This window comes from Zeus faber (genome assembly GCF_960531495.2).
Source record: "Zeus faber genome assembly, chromosome: 20".
In the NCBI taxonomy this organism is placed as follows: domain Eukaryota; kingdom Metazoa; phylum Chordata; class Actinopteri; order Zeiformes; family Zeidae; genus Zeus; species Zeus faber.
Genome location: NC_137207.1, coordinates 10720046 through 10737234, shown reverse-complemented (window position 1 = coordinate 10737234; position 17189 = coordinate 10720046). Strand labels below are relative to the sequence as shown.

The window sequence follows — 17189 nt, the reverse complement described above, 5'->3', positions numbered from 1 at the left end:
CCTACCTCTAATTCAGTGCTCTCTGAGTCAACTGTACATGAGTTACTGAAGTAAAAAAAAAAAAATTAAAAAAAAAAGGCTCTTCCTCCATTATACCCTCCCCCACTCTGACCAAGGCCTGTCCCTCCCCACTTCATCTGAGCCTACACTGACCATGGACTATTTACCCGTTTCCCCTCCCTCCCTCCAGGCAGGACCCAGGGTGAGGCATGTTGCTCATCTCTTCAGCCCATTTAACAGCTCGTTACCCCATCGCATTCACACACACACACACACACACACGCACGCACGCACACTTTTCTGTTCCAGGCACTCATCACTTCTTGGGCAGGTTCCATTTTTGCTAATGTGCTAGAAATGAGCCGTGGGCTTTGCAGAGCCGAGTGGAGCGGAGCGACGTCGACTGCAGCACAAACAGGGACAGTTATCCAGGAGCGAGTGGGGACGCGGGGAAGAGCCGCCGACATAGAGCTCTGAGGCTGACCCAAAGTAAATTAAATTTGAGCCCCAGGGCTAATAGGTGTGCTATGCCTCAAATAATGCTTTAATTAAATCACTTCTGAGGTTATTTAGCCTTCCCCTGATATATTTATGCAGCCTTGATTAAAGCACCTCTCCTAGAACAGTTTAGAGACACTTTTTAATACGCATTTTAAAAATGCTAATATATTAAGTCAATTAATATATTACTTTAACTTAAAAGATTTAGTCCCTCAAAAGCATGCAAGGATAACAACTAAATGAATGTATTACCAAGAAACAACTTATTTCAAACAAGACAAGAATCGAGGCTTTCTAAAACTTTAATAAAGCTTAGAATAAATAACCCCAAAAAACAACAAAAAAAAAAAACAAAAAAAAAACAACAACAACCAGGAGTAGAACAAATTAACTTTCATACATTAACAGACAGACAGAATGCAGTTAAAAACACATGGGCGGGGTCAGGCGGTGGAGTCGAGGTTCTGCTGAGGGTCGGACGAGGTCATGAGGTGGAGGAGGCGCTTGGCGAGCTCGGGGCCGACCCTGCGCGTGGTGGAAGTCACGCCCTCGCCGCGGCGAATCAGCAGCTCCGACAGCAGAGAGAGGCGCTCGCCGTCCGTCCGACACCGCCGGTACGCCTGGGGTCGACGCGGGCGGTGTGTGTTGTTAACAAGTGAAGGTACGCGCCGCGATAATGAAACATCGGCTCACTGCATACGGCTACGTTGGGTGTGTATCTGGGACCTCTCCGAACAGAAAAGAGTGTGTGCGTGTGTGTACCTGTCGGAGGAGCTGAGGGGAGGGGTAGGCGGCCAGGATGGCGGAGGCCATGTCTGGACTGACCCTGTTGAGCTGCTGGATCTGCCTCTTCCACACCTGCAGCAGCCCTTTGCCGGCCCGGTCCACCCGCTGCCCGCCGGCCCACTCGCTCTCCAGGTAGAAGGAGAAGCCCGTCTTCTCACGCTCCCGTCTGAACACACACACACACACACACACACAATGGGGCTCGGTCTATTCTTTTCAGTAATTGTAATTGATTGAAAACTTATTGGGAGTAAAAGAAAAAAAAAAAAACCCCCACAAAAGTCATATCCACCGTTAAAAGAAGCCGCATGTTTCAGGAGTTGTTCAAATAAAGGGAGTGGCTGTTTGCTCACTTAAAAGGGGCCTCTGCAACTGCCTTGGTGGTCATCGCGATGTGATCCAAGAAGGACTTCCAGGTCGGCAGGAAGGTCACGGGCACCCCGGCGTGGAGCTGGAGGTGCACGACGGCCTGCGCAGAAAGCCGTGACATTAATCAGGCGCGCCCGATTTTGGAAGTGGCAAATCATGAACCAAACTGCAGTCTGTTTAGAGCCCCAAATACATCAAAATTGTATATTTTCACCTATTTTCTGGGGACTGGCAATGTCAAGGTCCCTGATTTTTAATATCTATGCAAATGTAGTTTTTAATTTGAAGCCACCAATTTATTTATTAATAAAAAAATAATAATTTACGAGTTTCTGACACAATTTAAGGCCTTAATATTATCTAAATTGATTAACTACATTTTAATCACCCATGGACACCCAGTAGTAGGTTTGTGAGTATAAACGAGCCTATGCGAGTTCATTTTGCTTAACAGTCGAAAGCCAAGCGGGATCTAAAAGTCTGCGGGTGAGGGGTTCCATGGCACAGTCTCTGCATGCATGAAAGGCATCCGCCGCAGGAGATTGCAAAAATGTACATATTTAGTAAACACAGCACGGATGTGGTATTGAACAGGTGGAGGACTGGTGGCTCACTGTGGCCCCCGCGAGCTGGCTGCATACATGACATGGTGAAATTGTCTTTTAGGGACAATACAGAAACGACATCCTTTTATTGCTTCCCCATTACCTTTCTTACAGATAACTCTACCTAAGATATGAGAATATTAATATTTACTGGGATGATTCCTCATAGAGCTGTAAGGCGCAAGCCTCCCCGTCTCAGTGTGATTCTCAAATACAGGCACTGGTTGCAAGTTAGTTTCAACACATCAGCCTGTACAAACGGATCTGTTTCCAAATGTTTTTATACGGCCGATTATGCTAAAAACCCCGGCCAACGACAGGTAAAGATGAACAGTTTACGACCCAAAAAGAAAATTATTTCTGGCCAAACAAAAGTTTTTCCTCTCGCATGTTTGAGGCACTCGGTACCAGCCATGAAACCTCTTCTGCTCTTTTCTCTTTGTCCTCAATTTTGCTTTTGCCATCTAGTGCTAGAATGTGACAGCACATCTATTGCGGTTATTAAACCTAATCTCTCAAAGACAGACGAGCCATGAGAGAGAATACCTCACAGGCGACCACAACACGGGCATCTGTAATACTTTTCTTTGATTTGATTTGATCCCCCCACGATCCCTGAGTGTGTGCTGGATCTTAATCCAATTATAAAAGGAAGGAATGTGCATCTGTCCTTTGACCATCTGGACGACCGCTCATCCGATCGAACTTCACAATTGGCGGGTGTATTGCTGGGGACCCAAGGACGTGGCGTGTCCTCAATTTGGTGCAATTTGGACACGCATAATATTAATAAACGCTGAATAAATAAGCAAATGGCGAGCTGCTCAGCTCACGGGCGGGGCTTCAAGGCTCTGCGACTGAGTCACTTACGTCCGCACTGCAGTCGGTTCCCAACAGGCATGTTTTGAACGGGCACTGTACTAATCTTCATAATGAAATTAATAGCGCAGAGACTATGTTCCACTTTAAGTCAAGCACTGATTACAGCTAGAAAAAGTAACCTGCCAGTTTGGCAAGTGACCCCCATTCATTTATTTGCCAAAGCCAATCTTTTAATAAATTATGTTGAATTAACTGTAGAAGAGTTTGAGCACGGACATATACAGTTTACCTTAACAGCAACTCCATGCGAGACACACGTAAAATGCCAAACATTTTGTACAGTAACACATGCCCACTATCCCTCCCAAACCAACCTACCTCCTCTACTTCAACCCGCGACACCTGAGGGGATGCTTCCGCTCCGGGCTTCTTCCTCCTCTTTGCTGTCACTTGCTCCTCCCCGAGCACCATGCCCCGCAGCGTCTTCTGGCTCTGGGACTTCTGGGACCTGGAAAGCAAAGAGTACGTATCCGTCATCCCCCATGTGTTGGCATCTGAGGAAAATCTGGATGAGGCCCCTTAACAAGACACACACACACACACACACACCTAAAGTACTTTTCCAGGTCCACCACCACCAGGTTGAGGTCCCGGTCGGGGTTACAGACCTGCAGGTCCCGGACCCAGGAGGTCAAGGTAGGGCGCTGTTCTGTCCTTCCGTGCTTCAGTTCCTACAATAAACAGCAATATGTGTGTGTGTGTGTGTGTGTGTGTGTGTGTGTGTGTGTGTGTGTGTGTGTGTGTGTGTGTGTGTAAGTTATACAGGGGTGAGATGTTTTTCCTTCTTTCTTTTTTTTAACATTTTTTTTATTTTTACACACACACACACACACACACACACACACACACACACACACACACACACACACACACACACACACACACACACACACACACACACACACACACACACACACACACACCTGTGATGACAACCAATTGGTGTCCTATTGCTGACCTGAGTGTGGTTGTGGATCAAAGTGATCAGGTCGTCCACCGTCACTTGCATCACGACATGGGCCTCCGGTACAGACGCCAACTCTCCTGGCTGCCGTGTTAGGGGAGAGTAGGGGCAGAGAGTAGCAGTTAGACATAATAGGATGTTTATCGTTACCTTTTATTCAGAATAAGGTCAGGACATTAGTGCGGTGCAATGTACCAGGAACAATAGAGGCACAAAGGTCCATAGGAAGAAAACAGGTGGGTGATCAAAATGCTAACTAATCTCACTTAGTTTTAGGGCTGAAATGGTCATAATATTTCAGATGATGATTCATTATCATCTAAATAATTGTGATTAACAATTCTAATTGTTTTTGCTCATTTTATGGCACTACCATTGCTAAAGCCGATTACGGTGCAGTCACACACACCTTATGAAGAAGAGCCATTTATCAGCACTGAACATTAAAACACTTGAAATTTTCTCACTTCCTATCCAATTTTGACAAAAATATAAATTTATGGAAACGTATGATTTTGCACGATTGTGATCAGCTCAAATAATTACGATTATAATTGTTAATAGCTGTGACAGCTCTACTTAATGGATAAAAACATATCAAGTTAATCAGGTAATAAGTGTGTGTGTGTGTGTGTGTGTGTGTGTGTGTGTGTGTGTGTGTGTGTGTGTGTGTGTGTGTGTGTGTGTGTGTGTGTGTTCGATCGTTCGTTTGTTCACCTGCAAGCCAGGCACTCTGCGGACCCAGCCAACACTACGCGGCAGCGGCTGTTTCTCTATGGCGCAGCTACAACTCAGAGCCTGGACGGTGGTCAACAGAGCGCCCCCTCCTTCCAGCTGGAGCAGGGCTGAAATGCAAAAAACAAAAACAAACAAAAGCTTGTGCAGACACTCAAAAGCATTGTAATCGCTGTGCGGTGGGTGTTGGATCGATGTATTTTGGGTCTCACTCCAGTTTACCTGGGTCCACCACCGCCACCACATGCTTGATACACTCCTCTGGTCTCAGGGCTTTGGCCGCCTCAGCCAGGGCCTTCCTCTCCGCCTTCTGTTTCTCCAGTTCCAGCCTGTGCGCCTCCTTGTCCACGCCCTTGTGTTGTCTCTCTCGGGCCGCCCTCTGCTTCTTATGGGGCTGGATCTCCTCCGTAGGGACGCAGGGGGGCTTCCTCTTGGGAGGCGGCCACGACCGGGGGATAGCCGTCTCCTCCGTGACGTTCAGGGCCCCCGGCGGAGAGGGTTCTGGCCCGGGGGCGCAACACAGGGGCCCCTGCAGGGCGTGTGCGGCGCTCCCGGACGTGCTGACCGCGGGGCCGTGCCTCCGTTTGAGCCTCAGCGCCAACGGGGTGTAGGGTGCGTCGTCCTCCTCGGAGTCGCTGCCGAGCATTATGACGTCGGGCGCCCCTCCGCCCGAGCCCGGGGCCACGGGGTCCGCGGTGGCGGGTGGGAAGCAGGGGCGTGGCTCATCGGCGTCGCAGCCATCCAGCACCACCGGATCGGCCTTCTCTGTTCGGGGCCGGGAGGGCCAGCGACCGGGCTGCAGGAAGCCATACACCGGGAAGTCCTCCTCGGGGTCACTGTTGGAGTCGGCACAGCTGCCCATGCTGCTACTATTCAGTAGTAAAGGGTGAAATGCAGAAAAAACAACGTTTGACGTTAATAACATTTCACAAGAGGGCTCGACCTCCCGAAACCACAACAACAACAACAACAACAACAACAACAACAACAACAACAACAACAATAACAAACGTTTAAAGTGTCACACAGAGAGTCCACGGAAGCGCTGCACTCACCTTCTTAACTTGGCGTAAACTCAAACTAGTTGATGTGAGAGCGGATCTGCAAGAGGTGCGGTGCGGATCAGCGGTAACGATGATGATGGTGATGGTGTTTATTTTACTTTGCGCGGCGACGGGCGTCCTCCGTGCGCCGGGTTTGCTTTCACGCCCAAAGGCGCCTTTCGTAATTCGCCGGGTTACGTGCCGCGTTCAGGGCGTACGGGCCGGAACGGAACGGACGCTCGGGGCCCGGACGCGTTTACGTGCCGAGTCTGGTTACGAACTGGATTGTGAGTCAGCTCCGGAGGGTCATCTTCACAATTCGTCTGTTCCACGCGTGCCTCACACGCTAAACGTAGATCCAACCCTGCGGATTCATTAGAATGTGAAAATGATAAGGATTCTTTTTTTTGTTAAAAAAAAAAATAAAATAGATAAATAGATATATATAGAACACAATATTAAACACAATGATCGGTGAAAGGGTGGGTTTCGATTTTGCTACCCCGAAAAATATTGTTCAGACCGGGTACATCACATATTGTGATCTCGCAGCTTTCGCAAAAAGTACCCAAATCCCAAATTATTCGCGTTCGCCCCCTGTCCTACGTAACTTGAACGCAGCACCAGAGCCGGAAGCACTTGCTTAAACGGGGCGAGTTGACCCCGAGTCACGTGAGTCAAGATGGCGGCGCTGGCGTCCTTGCTGTTGAAGCCTAGAGCCGGTAAATGATCATATCTCTGTTTAACGCGGTTTCGCCTCCAAAATTCGATATATAGTCATGATTTGTGCTCGAAACGGGTGACGCAGAAGGCGCTTCGTGGTGTGGCGATAATGACGCCGAACTTGTAAACGGCTCATGTCCCACTACCGCCTCCCCCCGTTATGAAACGCTACTACGTGAGGTCCTCGCCGATGGCGTTCTGCTCGGGCGCCAAATGGTGAGTCGACTCTGTCGTCGTGTTGTTTTCAGGGCTCGTGGTGCCCTGCCAGGCCTCTCTGGTCGACTCGCTGAGGTTCGCGTCTAAGAAAGCCGGCGGCAGCAGCAAGAACGTCGGTGGGAAGAGTCCCGGGAGGAGATACGGCTTCAAGAAGCAGGACGGTAAACCGCAATACATTCGATTTCCCTCCCAGCCCAAACAGGTGACGCAGAGCTGTCCATTCCACTGTGCCCGTTTCTTGGTGAATTTGATGTGTTGACGAAGAAGGAGTGACCGCTGACTTGAGTAAAATAATAGGTTTGTTACAAAAGAACAGCATCAGACCAGACTTGCCATGGACGTCTAGGAGAGAACCGAGCCGGATGGATTCTCTGCCGGATGCAACTCGGGCGGGTTCTTTTATGCTTGTCCATAGACAAATTTGACACATCTGATTCCCCTACATAGGTCACAGGTCACATTCCACCTCCCTTATCACCGGGACCCCTGGTGATGTGCTCTCTCTCTCGGGAGCCCTGGCACCGTCATTTTATACAACGCGGGGCTGTCCTGGGATGCAACACATTCCAAGATTTTCTGTCATTGCACTTTGATTGCCAAGGTTTTTGCTGTGGTACAGATGCCGTGCATGTGTCTGTTTTGAAGGTGTCGTGGGTGGTAAACTGACACTCCTCCATTCTGTCTACAAGGAAACTTCGTCCATGCCGGGAACATCCTGGCGACACAGAGGGGGCTGAGGTATCACCCAGGAGCCCATGTAAGTAGCCCAGGAGGGACGCTTAGGTACCAATGGTCATATTGTGTCCCGTACTGTGTTCGTATAGTTGTAGAAGAAGCTATAATCCCAAAAAACTGTTACCAACATAATGTGGCATAGATACATTTAGTTCCCTTTTGGAAATCAATGACTGTTTCACGCTGCATCACATTTCTGCTTTTCCTTATTTTCTGTCATAGATAGATAGATAGATAGATAGATAGATAGATATAATGTTCCAATGTCGGTTTATCTTCAGAGGGGAAGAAACCTCAAGACAGACCAGAGCTGTGATAACACAAACTCCTCTGGTCACACTTGGCCTGATCACGCTTAGCCTGCGTCTCTGTCTCTCCCTCTTACACCCACATGCCTATCTGACACACCACGTACTTTAGGGCACTTTTGGCGGCTTTCGAGATTTTTTATTTATGAATTTTTGTTTTGCATAATTTGAAAGTTGGGAATCAGAGCTTCCAAACAAGGTGTCACTTGTGCAAATCAAGCAAATATTTTTAGACTGACTTGTTAATGACAAGGGTGTGGCAAACCGTGTTTCTGAGATAATCACCTCCAAAGTTTTACCCACACCAGGTTCATTCAGCCAGATCCCAGAATGCAAATGGAGTTGACGGACAAACAAAGCCTCATGGCTACTTAACATACTGCTGAATGGGCCAGTCATGTACAGCTCAACAACACACAACTAATTTTGTTTTTGAAAAAGCTTTTATTTAACAGTAAGAATATACATCTTTTATAAAAGTGTAATTATTTTGGAGTTTAAAAGTAAAGCAACAAAATGTAGAGTCTGTCAATAATATGAGTCTCAGAAAATCTGAAATCTGAAAATCTGTCACCAACCTCAACGGACGTCTTCACGACATTATCTTCTTCCGTTGTAACAACAATGGGCGTATTGTCGGTCTCCTCCGGTGGTTCTTGAAAATATTCTGTTTCATCGTCACATTAAGTTTGAAATCCGCTGTTTGAAATGTTCTTCGAATCCGGAGTAATATCAGATTCAGCAGCGCTGTCGTTCTCCGCGTCGCTGTCGGAGAACTGACTATCATCGTGGAAAATGAAGTCCAGTACGCGCTGCTAACGCTGACTTGGATCTATCGCACTGGTCAGATTCCGCCACCCGCTTCGCGTAACCCATAACGATACGGAGAAGAACGTTTTCACAGACAAGTGAGACCGAAACACCCCCGTGCTGCGCTTTAACTGTCTGTATACGGAAGTGACGTAGGTGCGTGATGAAGTTCGCCGTTTCACAACAATGGCTCCATGTGTGTAAGAGTAGTACGATTTAAAGGTTGAATTCCATCAAGACTGTTTCACATTGTGACTTCACATCACATGGAATATGGATGAATGATCTTCACCTGGACGCTCTCTTTAAACAAATCGATCGATGAGCGCTGTTCCGCGTCTCGGTAAGTGAACTGCGTTTCCCCATGTAATTTAACGGGAATATTTAACTCCACGCTTTAACATTTTTCTACTATTTATAAATCAAACTCGGTCTTGAAAATACGTTGAGAGATTAAAAAAAAAAAAAAAAAAAAAACACAAAGGAACACAAATTTTCTTTTAGGAACACTTATTTGGCTGCTCCTGGCGATTTTAGAAATGTGTGAGATGGCGGCTTTTGCTGTGGTGGGACACATATGACCCACTAAGAATCTCAACCGTCCTGTTTGTCGCCTCATTGTTGACAGTGGGAAATTCTAATTTGCATCTTTCCATTTAAAAGTAGCTCTTCACCAGATGAGGTCCGAGCCATGCTCATTATTAATGCTATCTGTCTACAAAGATAACTGGTTATTATACTGTAACAGCTATATTTTTACAAATTTGACCAAATTCACTAGAACGAAAATACTATAATACTAATATTTTTATATGGCTTTGGTTAGTTTTGCAAGCACACAATATAAGTTCAATTTCTTTTCGGTTTCTTTCCGTCTAGTTTCACATGTATGTGATTAAAAATGATTAAAATACACTTATGTTGGTAGCCGACGGTTTTCCTTGTTTCCATGAACGCATCACTTCCGACAAGCATTACGGTTTTGTCGCTTTGGGGCACTTTCAACCGGAGACTAGAGCCGTGTCCGCGTCTTAGTTCTCAAATAATATCAGAGAACGAGTCCACTAGTCAATTGATGTTGATGTTAATTGATGTTGATGATTGGGGGGGCATCGTCTCAAACTCTGAGTAGAAACCGAAAGATAAGGGTCATTGGGAAACAAACAGTTTTTTGACGGGACTTCTTTCATTTTGAATATTCAATAACAAATATTACATCTACATGCCTTGATGATGTCATTCCTCTATAGCCTGCTTATCAATTTGTTTTTAAGCTGATTAAACACAGATAATATTTGACCCGAATCTCTCCCATTTGTCCGGGAAATTGAAATCTCCCAGGACACGTTGACCGGCACCAATTTTTTTCTCACGGAAACTCTAAATATCACTAATGCAACACATTTATCTATTTGTGGTGTGTGTTTTGCGGACTGCTGTCCCTATTTTTTTAATTTTAAATAGTAGTTGCCAAAGGGGGCAACCAGAGGCCACTAAATGGTTGTCAATAGCCGCAATGTCGTTGCCGAGGGCAACGGTTACTGTCGAGCCCTGGTCTACCCACTGGACAGTCTGTTTTCAGACAGGGTGGATTGGATGCATGTCAGAATGGCTGTAATGCATAATCTGAGTGGTATTTTCAGCAAAAAAAATCAAAAACATGTTTTGGGCACCTCAGAGACCTATACAGTGTATGCACTTGTGTTAAAAGGAGCATTATAGGTCCACTTTAAACGAATCAAATTCTGGAACATACACATCAAATACCAGGTCATAAATATCAATGATCTTACCATTATTGTATTAAAAGATTTGTAAGTATTTGTTAAGTACCCAAGATTGAGAAATCGGAGTCAATTGCAGTCTGACTCAATCTCTGACATGCGACACTAGACTAAAACCTATATCGTTACTATTTCAAGCAAATTCTGTGTTGTTATTTCTTCCCCCCACTTGCAGTTCTCTTTGAACCCTTTGTGTTTCCTCTTCCCTGGTCATCAAGGTGGGAAAGGGAACCAACAACACGCTGTACGCCCTGGAGGACGGCCATGTCCGGTTCACCAAGGAAGTCTACATCCCGCCGCCGCGGAGCACGGAGGCCAACACCGTCATCAGCAAGCTGCCCATGGGAGCCGTCCTCTACAAGACCTTCATCAACGTCATCCCCGCCCAACAGCAGGGGAATTTCAAACTGGTGGACATGGTCTGAGGCCGATTAAACCCTTAATAGGACTGACTAGTTATTGTTATTTTCCCCTTCGGACTCCATTTGTGGCGGGGATCCAGGTGTTTTGATGGGTCAGAAAACATTGGTTGCTGAATCATCAGTATCCAGTCCAGCCTCTGGGAGTAGCGGTGCTGGGGGAAAAGAAAATTGCTGTGCACGTCTCCATTTAGTCTTCTCTTGTTTATTAAAACAATTCCTCCTGCACAAAGATGCTTCAGGCGGCCAAGTCGCCCAGGATGCTATAAAGCAAAGGCCCAAAAGGCCTTGCTTTTGATTTGGGATTTAATGTGTGTGTTCAACAGCCATTTCAATTTACTAAATTATGATGTTTTGATCTTCTGCCACATAAAGTTTTCTTATATTACCTAAAGCAACTGGTGACTCTATCAAAGCTAGTTATCTTTCCTGCTCTCTCTGGTAGAATGTCAGATTATTCGTCTATTCTCGATCGATTATAGCCATAAATCTGTACAATTTATTGCTGGTAGCGAGTGAGAAAAATGTATATTGTGTAAAAGATCTCGCGTCACAGTTCAGAGGATGTAATTACTTTAACTCTCCACAAGATGTCACATTGCTTCACCTAAAGTGAGCATAAACCAGGGCTATCCCTGTATTTGTCCATGTCCTATTGAAAAAATCCAATCTAGGAAGTTGACCCGTTTCTCTTGTTTGTTTTTGATCGTGAAATGAACAAATGATACAGAATTTGAGAATGTTGCTTTTTTAGAGTTATTCACATTGGTTTCTATCATACCTTTTATTGAGACCGATCACCTGATGGAGACGGCTAAAGGTTGAGATACTGCCGTACAAGCGAAACCGCTGGCATATTATTCACATTTGAAATTCTCATATCTTTGCCATAAAAGGTATTTGCCGGCTTGCCGTCATGAAAGCGCGATTTGAGGGCATTTGAACAGCGTGGTATTTCAGTGTCCTGTGGTATGCAGAGTAGTGTGTGCAGTGCCTGGTACTCTGAAAGGGAGTTTGCACACCGCCGCTAATGCCAACCCAGAACAAATGAAATCTGAAGAGTTCAGGTTAGCACCACATTGTCCACACACACACACACACACACACACACACAACTTGAGGAATGCTGTTGGTTCTGGGAATAGGTCGTCACAACTGAAAGGAGAATGCAAAGTTATGTTTACGATTGATTATCGCATCGAAAGAGAGGTAAAAAGGTGAACTTGTTTCGTGAATTTGTCCAACCGAGAACGCAGAAATAGCTCTGGTGACTCGCTCAAATTCCGGTCTGCGTTGTCCAAGATTACTTCCTCCGCTTTCTCAAGTGGCATTTGGGTCATGACGTTGGCAAACAGCCATCGGCCTTAAAGTACGGTACGTGTTTAATCTAGGTCAGTGACAGACAGCGCGGTGTAGAGAACATCCACAATGGACCATGAGACAAAAACAATTTCTTGAAGCAGCATTTCAGTTTCCGTGTCGTCACTCCCTCGGTCGAGGGAGGGTTTCTATTGGCAGTGGCTGATGTTTGACCAGGGTTAACCAGTAACTCTTTGTTGTCAGCTCTCTCAAGGTAATGATCATGGGTGATGTTTGCCTCTTTGTCACTGAGTTCTAGTTTAAAGACTGTCTAGTTTTGCTGATGAGAACACGTTGGCTTGGATCAACAACTTCAACCACGTTTCCCCTGCATTGTGGCTGTCTATATGTCTGTTCATGCAAAGGGTTCCAGCTTGTTCAAACTGGTCACTCAGCAATGTCAGCAAAGGCCAAGATGCTCCCGGTCATTATTATGCTCTGTGTCTTGTCGGTTTGAGTTAAGGCGATTTGAGTTATCCTCTGAGGAAAGCCTCAAAGGCAGAATGGCAGCCATCCATCAACCGCTGGGCCTCAAAGGAGTCGTTCCCGGTGCAATTTCCTTTCATTGGATCGGTTCAAAGGGGTGCGCAAGACAGCGGTCCGGCGGGGAAGGCCCCTTGCACTTCTCAGAGCTAACGCGTTTTATTCAGCTGCTGTCGGCCCGCTGGTTGTGGATGAGAACGACGGAGGCGCAATTGCCGTCATCCGCCGGCAGATGTCTGTGCAGAGGCTGCAGGTCCAGGGGAGAGAAGTCCAGGGACTGGTGAAGGGTTTCCTCGTACGATGGAGGAGACTGCTGGGGGGGGGGGGAAGCACAGGTATGTACTTTTTAGAACATCTTTTAATCCGAGTAGCTTGGTTACAGTCTGATTACAATATTTCTCAACGGTAAGTAGGCATTTTATTTCTGCCTTCTGTGACCGCTACTAATCACACCATCTCAACACAGGAACTCTAGCTCTTTCGACGAGGTACCTCGCAGTCACCGTGGGAGCCCCTGAGGCCGAAGCGCCGGGCGATCAGGGCGTGGACGTGCCTCTGCCGGTCTTTCTTCCGAACGCTCTCGTAGGAAGGCAGCCGCGGCCACGGCCCGGGGAGGTGGTAGTCATCCGGCTTCCCGACGATGAACGGTCTCCCCGGAGGCTAGATCGTATAAACACTTCTATACGTCAAAGTTTCGGCGGCAAGCAATCCAAGCGAACGAGATAGTAGTGGCTACAGTACAAAAAAAAAAAAAAAAAAAGGGTTTCTGTGATGGGTATTGTGTACGGGTCTTAACCTGAGACGGGACGGCGCTGTGCTCGTTCTCCGCACAGCCGATCAGAGACGCTCTGCTGTGGTACTGCGGTGGAGCATCCTGAGAGAGGGAAAGAGAGTTGGCGCCGCCGAATGACTAATCTGACTCCACTTTTTGATGGCGGACGAGTCCAATAGTGCAGCCGCGCTTTATCAGGTTTCCGCCTCGGGGAAAATGATTCCCATGATGTTGTCGTCCGTGCTATTATTTTAACAGAAGGACGTCCGTGCGACTATCGTGTTGATAGTCGTATCATACGACACGGTGTTGATGTTCCATGACAAATATTGACAGTAAAGCACAGAACGTGTCGGCCGTTTGTGACTAATATGACAATGCATTCCGGGAAATGTTCCGACAACGCTCCAGCTGTTTTCTCCGACTGGTCCATATACAAACAAATCCACAAAGACTGACTCTAAGTGAGGTTAAGTTTCATACACCTTCAAGTTAAACATTTCTAGAGAATGTTATCCCACACACCTGCAGATGAATAATGGGCGTCATACCACTGTAACCCCCCACCCCCCACTTTATCGAAGTGTGTATCTTTCAGTCCACCAGTGTGTTTTTGTTGTTGTTTTTTAACATACCATTGGGTGTGTGACCTGTCGTGCAAAGTTCAAAGGGTAAAAGCTCACATTTGACTTCCAGCTCACCGCGTCTCTCCCCATTCTTTAAATTCCTGTCTTTCCGCACGGTTATCTTTTGCTTCAGCACGGTGCGTCTCTTACCGGGTGGGGTCCTCGGTAGCCCCTGTCCCCACAGCAGAGGGGATCCTCCCTGCACAGAGCCACCAGCAGGACCACGATCACGACGAGGAACACCATGCAGGACACTGGGGGGAGGCGGGAAACCCACATGGTTAATGGCTGCGGTGGAGGAAAGCAATGAAGAATTTACTTCAATTTACTTGGGTCGATTCGGTCCACACATCATTATAATTCAAAGCTAATATCTATGCTTTTTACTTGACACTATACATTTCTAATTATTTACTGCAGGTGTCTCAAACTACTGGCCCAGGGGCCACATGTGGCCCGCAAACAATTGAATGCAGCCCACCACATGTTTATAATGTATTGTTAATTCACTTTTGAACAATGCTTAATTAATCCAAGCAATCTTACTTCATGGTTTCAGGATCTAACAAAGTTGGCTTTTTTTATTCGATTCTATTTCTAACAGACATATTAGGCAATTAACTATAAAAAAAAACTAACAAAAAAAAAAAAAACGCTGGACAGTCGATTCCCAGGACAAGACAACCAGGCCAGTGGCCCCCAGGTCGTTTCAGTTTGAGACCCCTGACTTACTGGTCACTTTCGTATTATTTTTAAATCAGGGACTGCATCTATCAAACTGCTGAAATATAAATATATATCATCTCATACATAAAAAGCACACAGTAGCACTTTATGCAGTATTATTGATATGACAAGTACATTAATACATTGAAATACTTTTACTTCAGTAAAAACGTCAATGTGGTAGTTTTACCAGAGCCATGTGGTGTTATGGTATTAGCTACTCGTTACTATGGTTACTTCAATGCGTCTTCATTTTACTAAGAGCCTTTTTTTTTACTCACAAGCACCCACGATGACAGTATCTACAGACAGTGGTTCCACGGTTCCCGCAGCAGACATTGTGGTTCATTCCGGTGATTCAGCCTCTAATCCACAGAAAGAAGGGTCCCATCAGGTGTAGAAACGGTTTTAACGTGACTGTGTGACGTCACGCCTCTCTTTTGCAGGCGCAAACTCCACTGCGCACAACGCGCAGTGGAGTGGCGATCACGCGCCTTGGGGGCTTTAAATCTGTCTCAAGGGGGCAGTCGTTTTTGCATAGAGCCCAGTGGGGGTGGGGGCATAATATGTATATTTATATAGTTGACGTTTATTTATTTATATGTAAAGTGTATATTTAGTTAAAGTTTATTGTTTTATATATAGAATATATATTAAGTTTAAGTTTGTTCATTTTATATACATATATATTTAGTTTGAGTTTATTTGTTTTATAGACAGTATGCATATATATATATATATATATATATATATATATATATATATATATATAAAGTTTAAGTGTATTATTTTATATATTATTATTATAAATTATTTATATATGATATATTATTTTATATACAGTACATATTTAGTTTTAGTTTATTTCTTTTTATATACAGTATGCGCAGATATATATTTATTTTATTTAAGTTTATTTATTCATATATACAGTATGTGTGTGTGTATATATATATATATATATAAATAAACAAACTTAAACTAAATATATAATGTATATATGTAGTTAAAGTTTATTTATATATGTATGTATATATATATATAACGTTTATTTATTTATATATACAGTATATATTTAGTTCCAGTTTATTTATTTTTATATACAGTATGTGTATTTATATATTTCGTTTAAGCTTATATATATATATATATATACAAACTTACACATTAACATAAACTCAATAAATAAATAATATATATACCTTTCATCTTAAATAAAAAAGAATAAAGTGACAAAAAGTCGCAATTCTCACAACAAAAACACGAGTCCATATAATTCACAAAATATATCTGGATTGTAACGTGTTTGATTAATATATTTTGTGAAAAGAAAATCTATAAAATCATGTGAAACAATGGAATCTCTACAATAATCATTTTGCTGCGGATCCCCGTGCACTTCCTCGCAGGGCCCCTGGGGGGCAGCGTTTGGGACTAGAACCCCTGTATTATCAGTCGACCCTCTGGAGACTTTCCCTTATCGCACCGCCGCCGCTTGACCCCCGAGTCCTCGGAGTGTAGTGCCGCCTCTGGAGGAGGGCGACGGACACAAGCATGTTCGCTGTTGTCTGAGCGATACAGTTTAGCGGCGGTGGAGGGGGAAGGAATAAAACCAGAGCAATGGGAATATCCTCAATGTGTGCAGAAAACCTTCATAGACAGCATGCAGCGCAAAGCAGGCAATCGAAGCGAACCAGCAAAATGCCATTATTATTATTATTATTATTATTATGGGCATGATTATTATTATTAATGTCGGTAGAAAATCATATATTTAAATTACATACAGTGAATGGCTAAAACACAGTTCTAAAATTGTGGTCATTCAAAGTATCAGTTCCGTGTCAACAGTCCATCTGTCCAACCATTCCATCAATTAATCATCAATTTAGTTAATGGTTCAACAAATGCGCCATTCAAGAGCAGTTTGCCGGGGTTAACCCCTTCCTCCCCGGCGTCCGCCCCCCCCCCCCCCCCCCCCTCTCCATCCCGCCGTCTTCCTGCGCTGTCCGTGGTGCTGATGCTGGCGTGACGTCACACCCGAAGAGGGGGGGGGGGGGGGGGGGGGGAACCAAACAAAAAACAACAACTGTGCGGTTACGAGGCACGATTTCGGCGTGGACAACCGGAGGAGACTGTCACTGGCTCAGGAACCCAAAATTTGTGTCCGATCATTATAACCCCCCCCCCCCATCCCCCAAAAAGAGGCAGAGGAATAAAAGAGAGAGAGCGAGGAAAGGAGCACGATCTTCAGCTCGAGAGAGAGAGATTCCTTGGCCGAAGAGACACGGACTTGTTCGTGCAGTTACCGTTCCTCAAGTTGGAAACGAGGCCACGGCAGCC

The 17189-nt window shown here is 45.3% G+C and overlaps 2 protein-coding genes across 2 annotated transcripts; one reads left to right on the top strand and one right to left on the bottom strand.

Moving 5' to 3' along the window:
- Nucleotides 1-944: 944 nt before the first annotated feature.
- Nucleotides 945-5988, bottom strand: eme1 (essential meiotic structure-specific endonuclease 1; the record flags this gene model as incomplete). Its single annotated transcript, XM_080020875.1, has 9 exons — nt 5898-5988; nt 5065-5711; nt 4825-4952; nt 4102-4191; nt 3693-3814; nt 3462-3591; nt 1641-1756; nt 1264-1453; nt 945-1121 (listed from the first exon to the last, which is right to left on the bottom strand). The coding sequence occupies exons 2-9, from the start codon at nt 5702-5704 to the stop codon at nt 945-947; spliced, it is 1593 nt and encodes a 530-aa protein (XP_079877001.1). The 5' UTR covers nt 5705-5711; nt 5898-5988.
- Nucleotides 5989-6523: 535 nt separating this feature from the next.
- On the top strand, nt 6524-11268 carry mrpl27 (mitochondrial ribosomal protein L27). The gene is made up of 4 exons (XM_080021723.1): nt 6524-6607; nt 6857-6985; nt 7514-7581; nt 10680-11268. The coding sequence occupies exons 1-4, from the start codon at nt 6568-6570 to the stop codon at nt 10884-10886; spliced, it is 444 nt and encodes a 147-aa protein (XP_079877849.1). The 5' UTR covers nt 6524-6567; the 3' UTR covers nt 10887-11268.
- Nucleotides 11269-17189: the final 5921 nt, after the last annotated feature.

Coding starts and splice junctions, on each gene's coding strand:
- mrpl27 (XM_080021723.1), top strand. CDS start 6,568: ATGGCGGCGCTGGCGTCCTTGCTGTTGAAGCCTAGAGCCG. Junction 6,608..6,856: donor GCTGTTGAAGCCTAGAGCCG/GTAAATGATCAT, acceptor TGTTGTTTTCAG/GGCTCGTGGTGCCCTGCCAG. Junction 7,582..10,679: donor GGTATCACCCAGGAGCCCAT/GTAAGTAGCCCA, acceptor CTGGTCATCAAG/GTGGGAAAGGGAACCAACAA.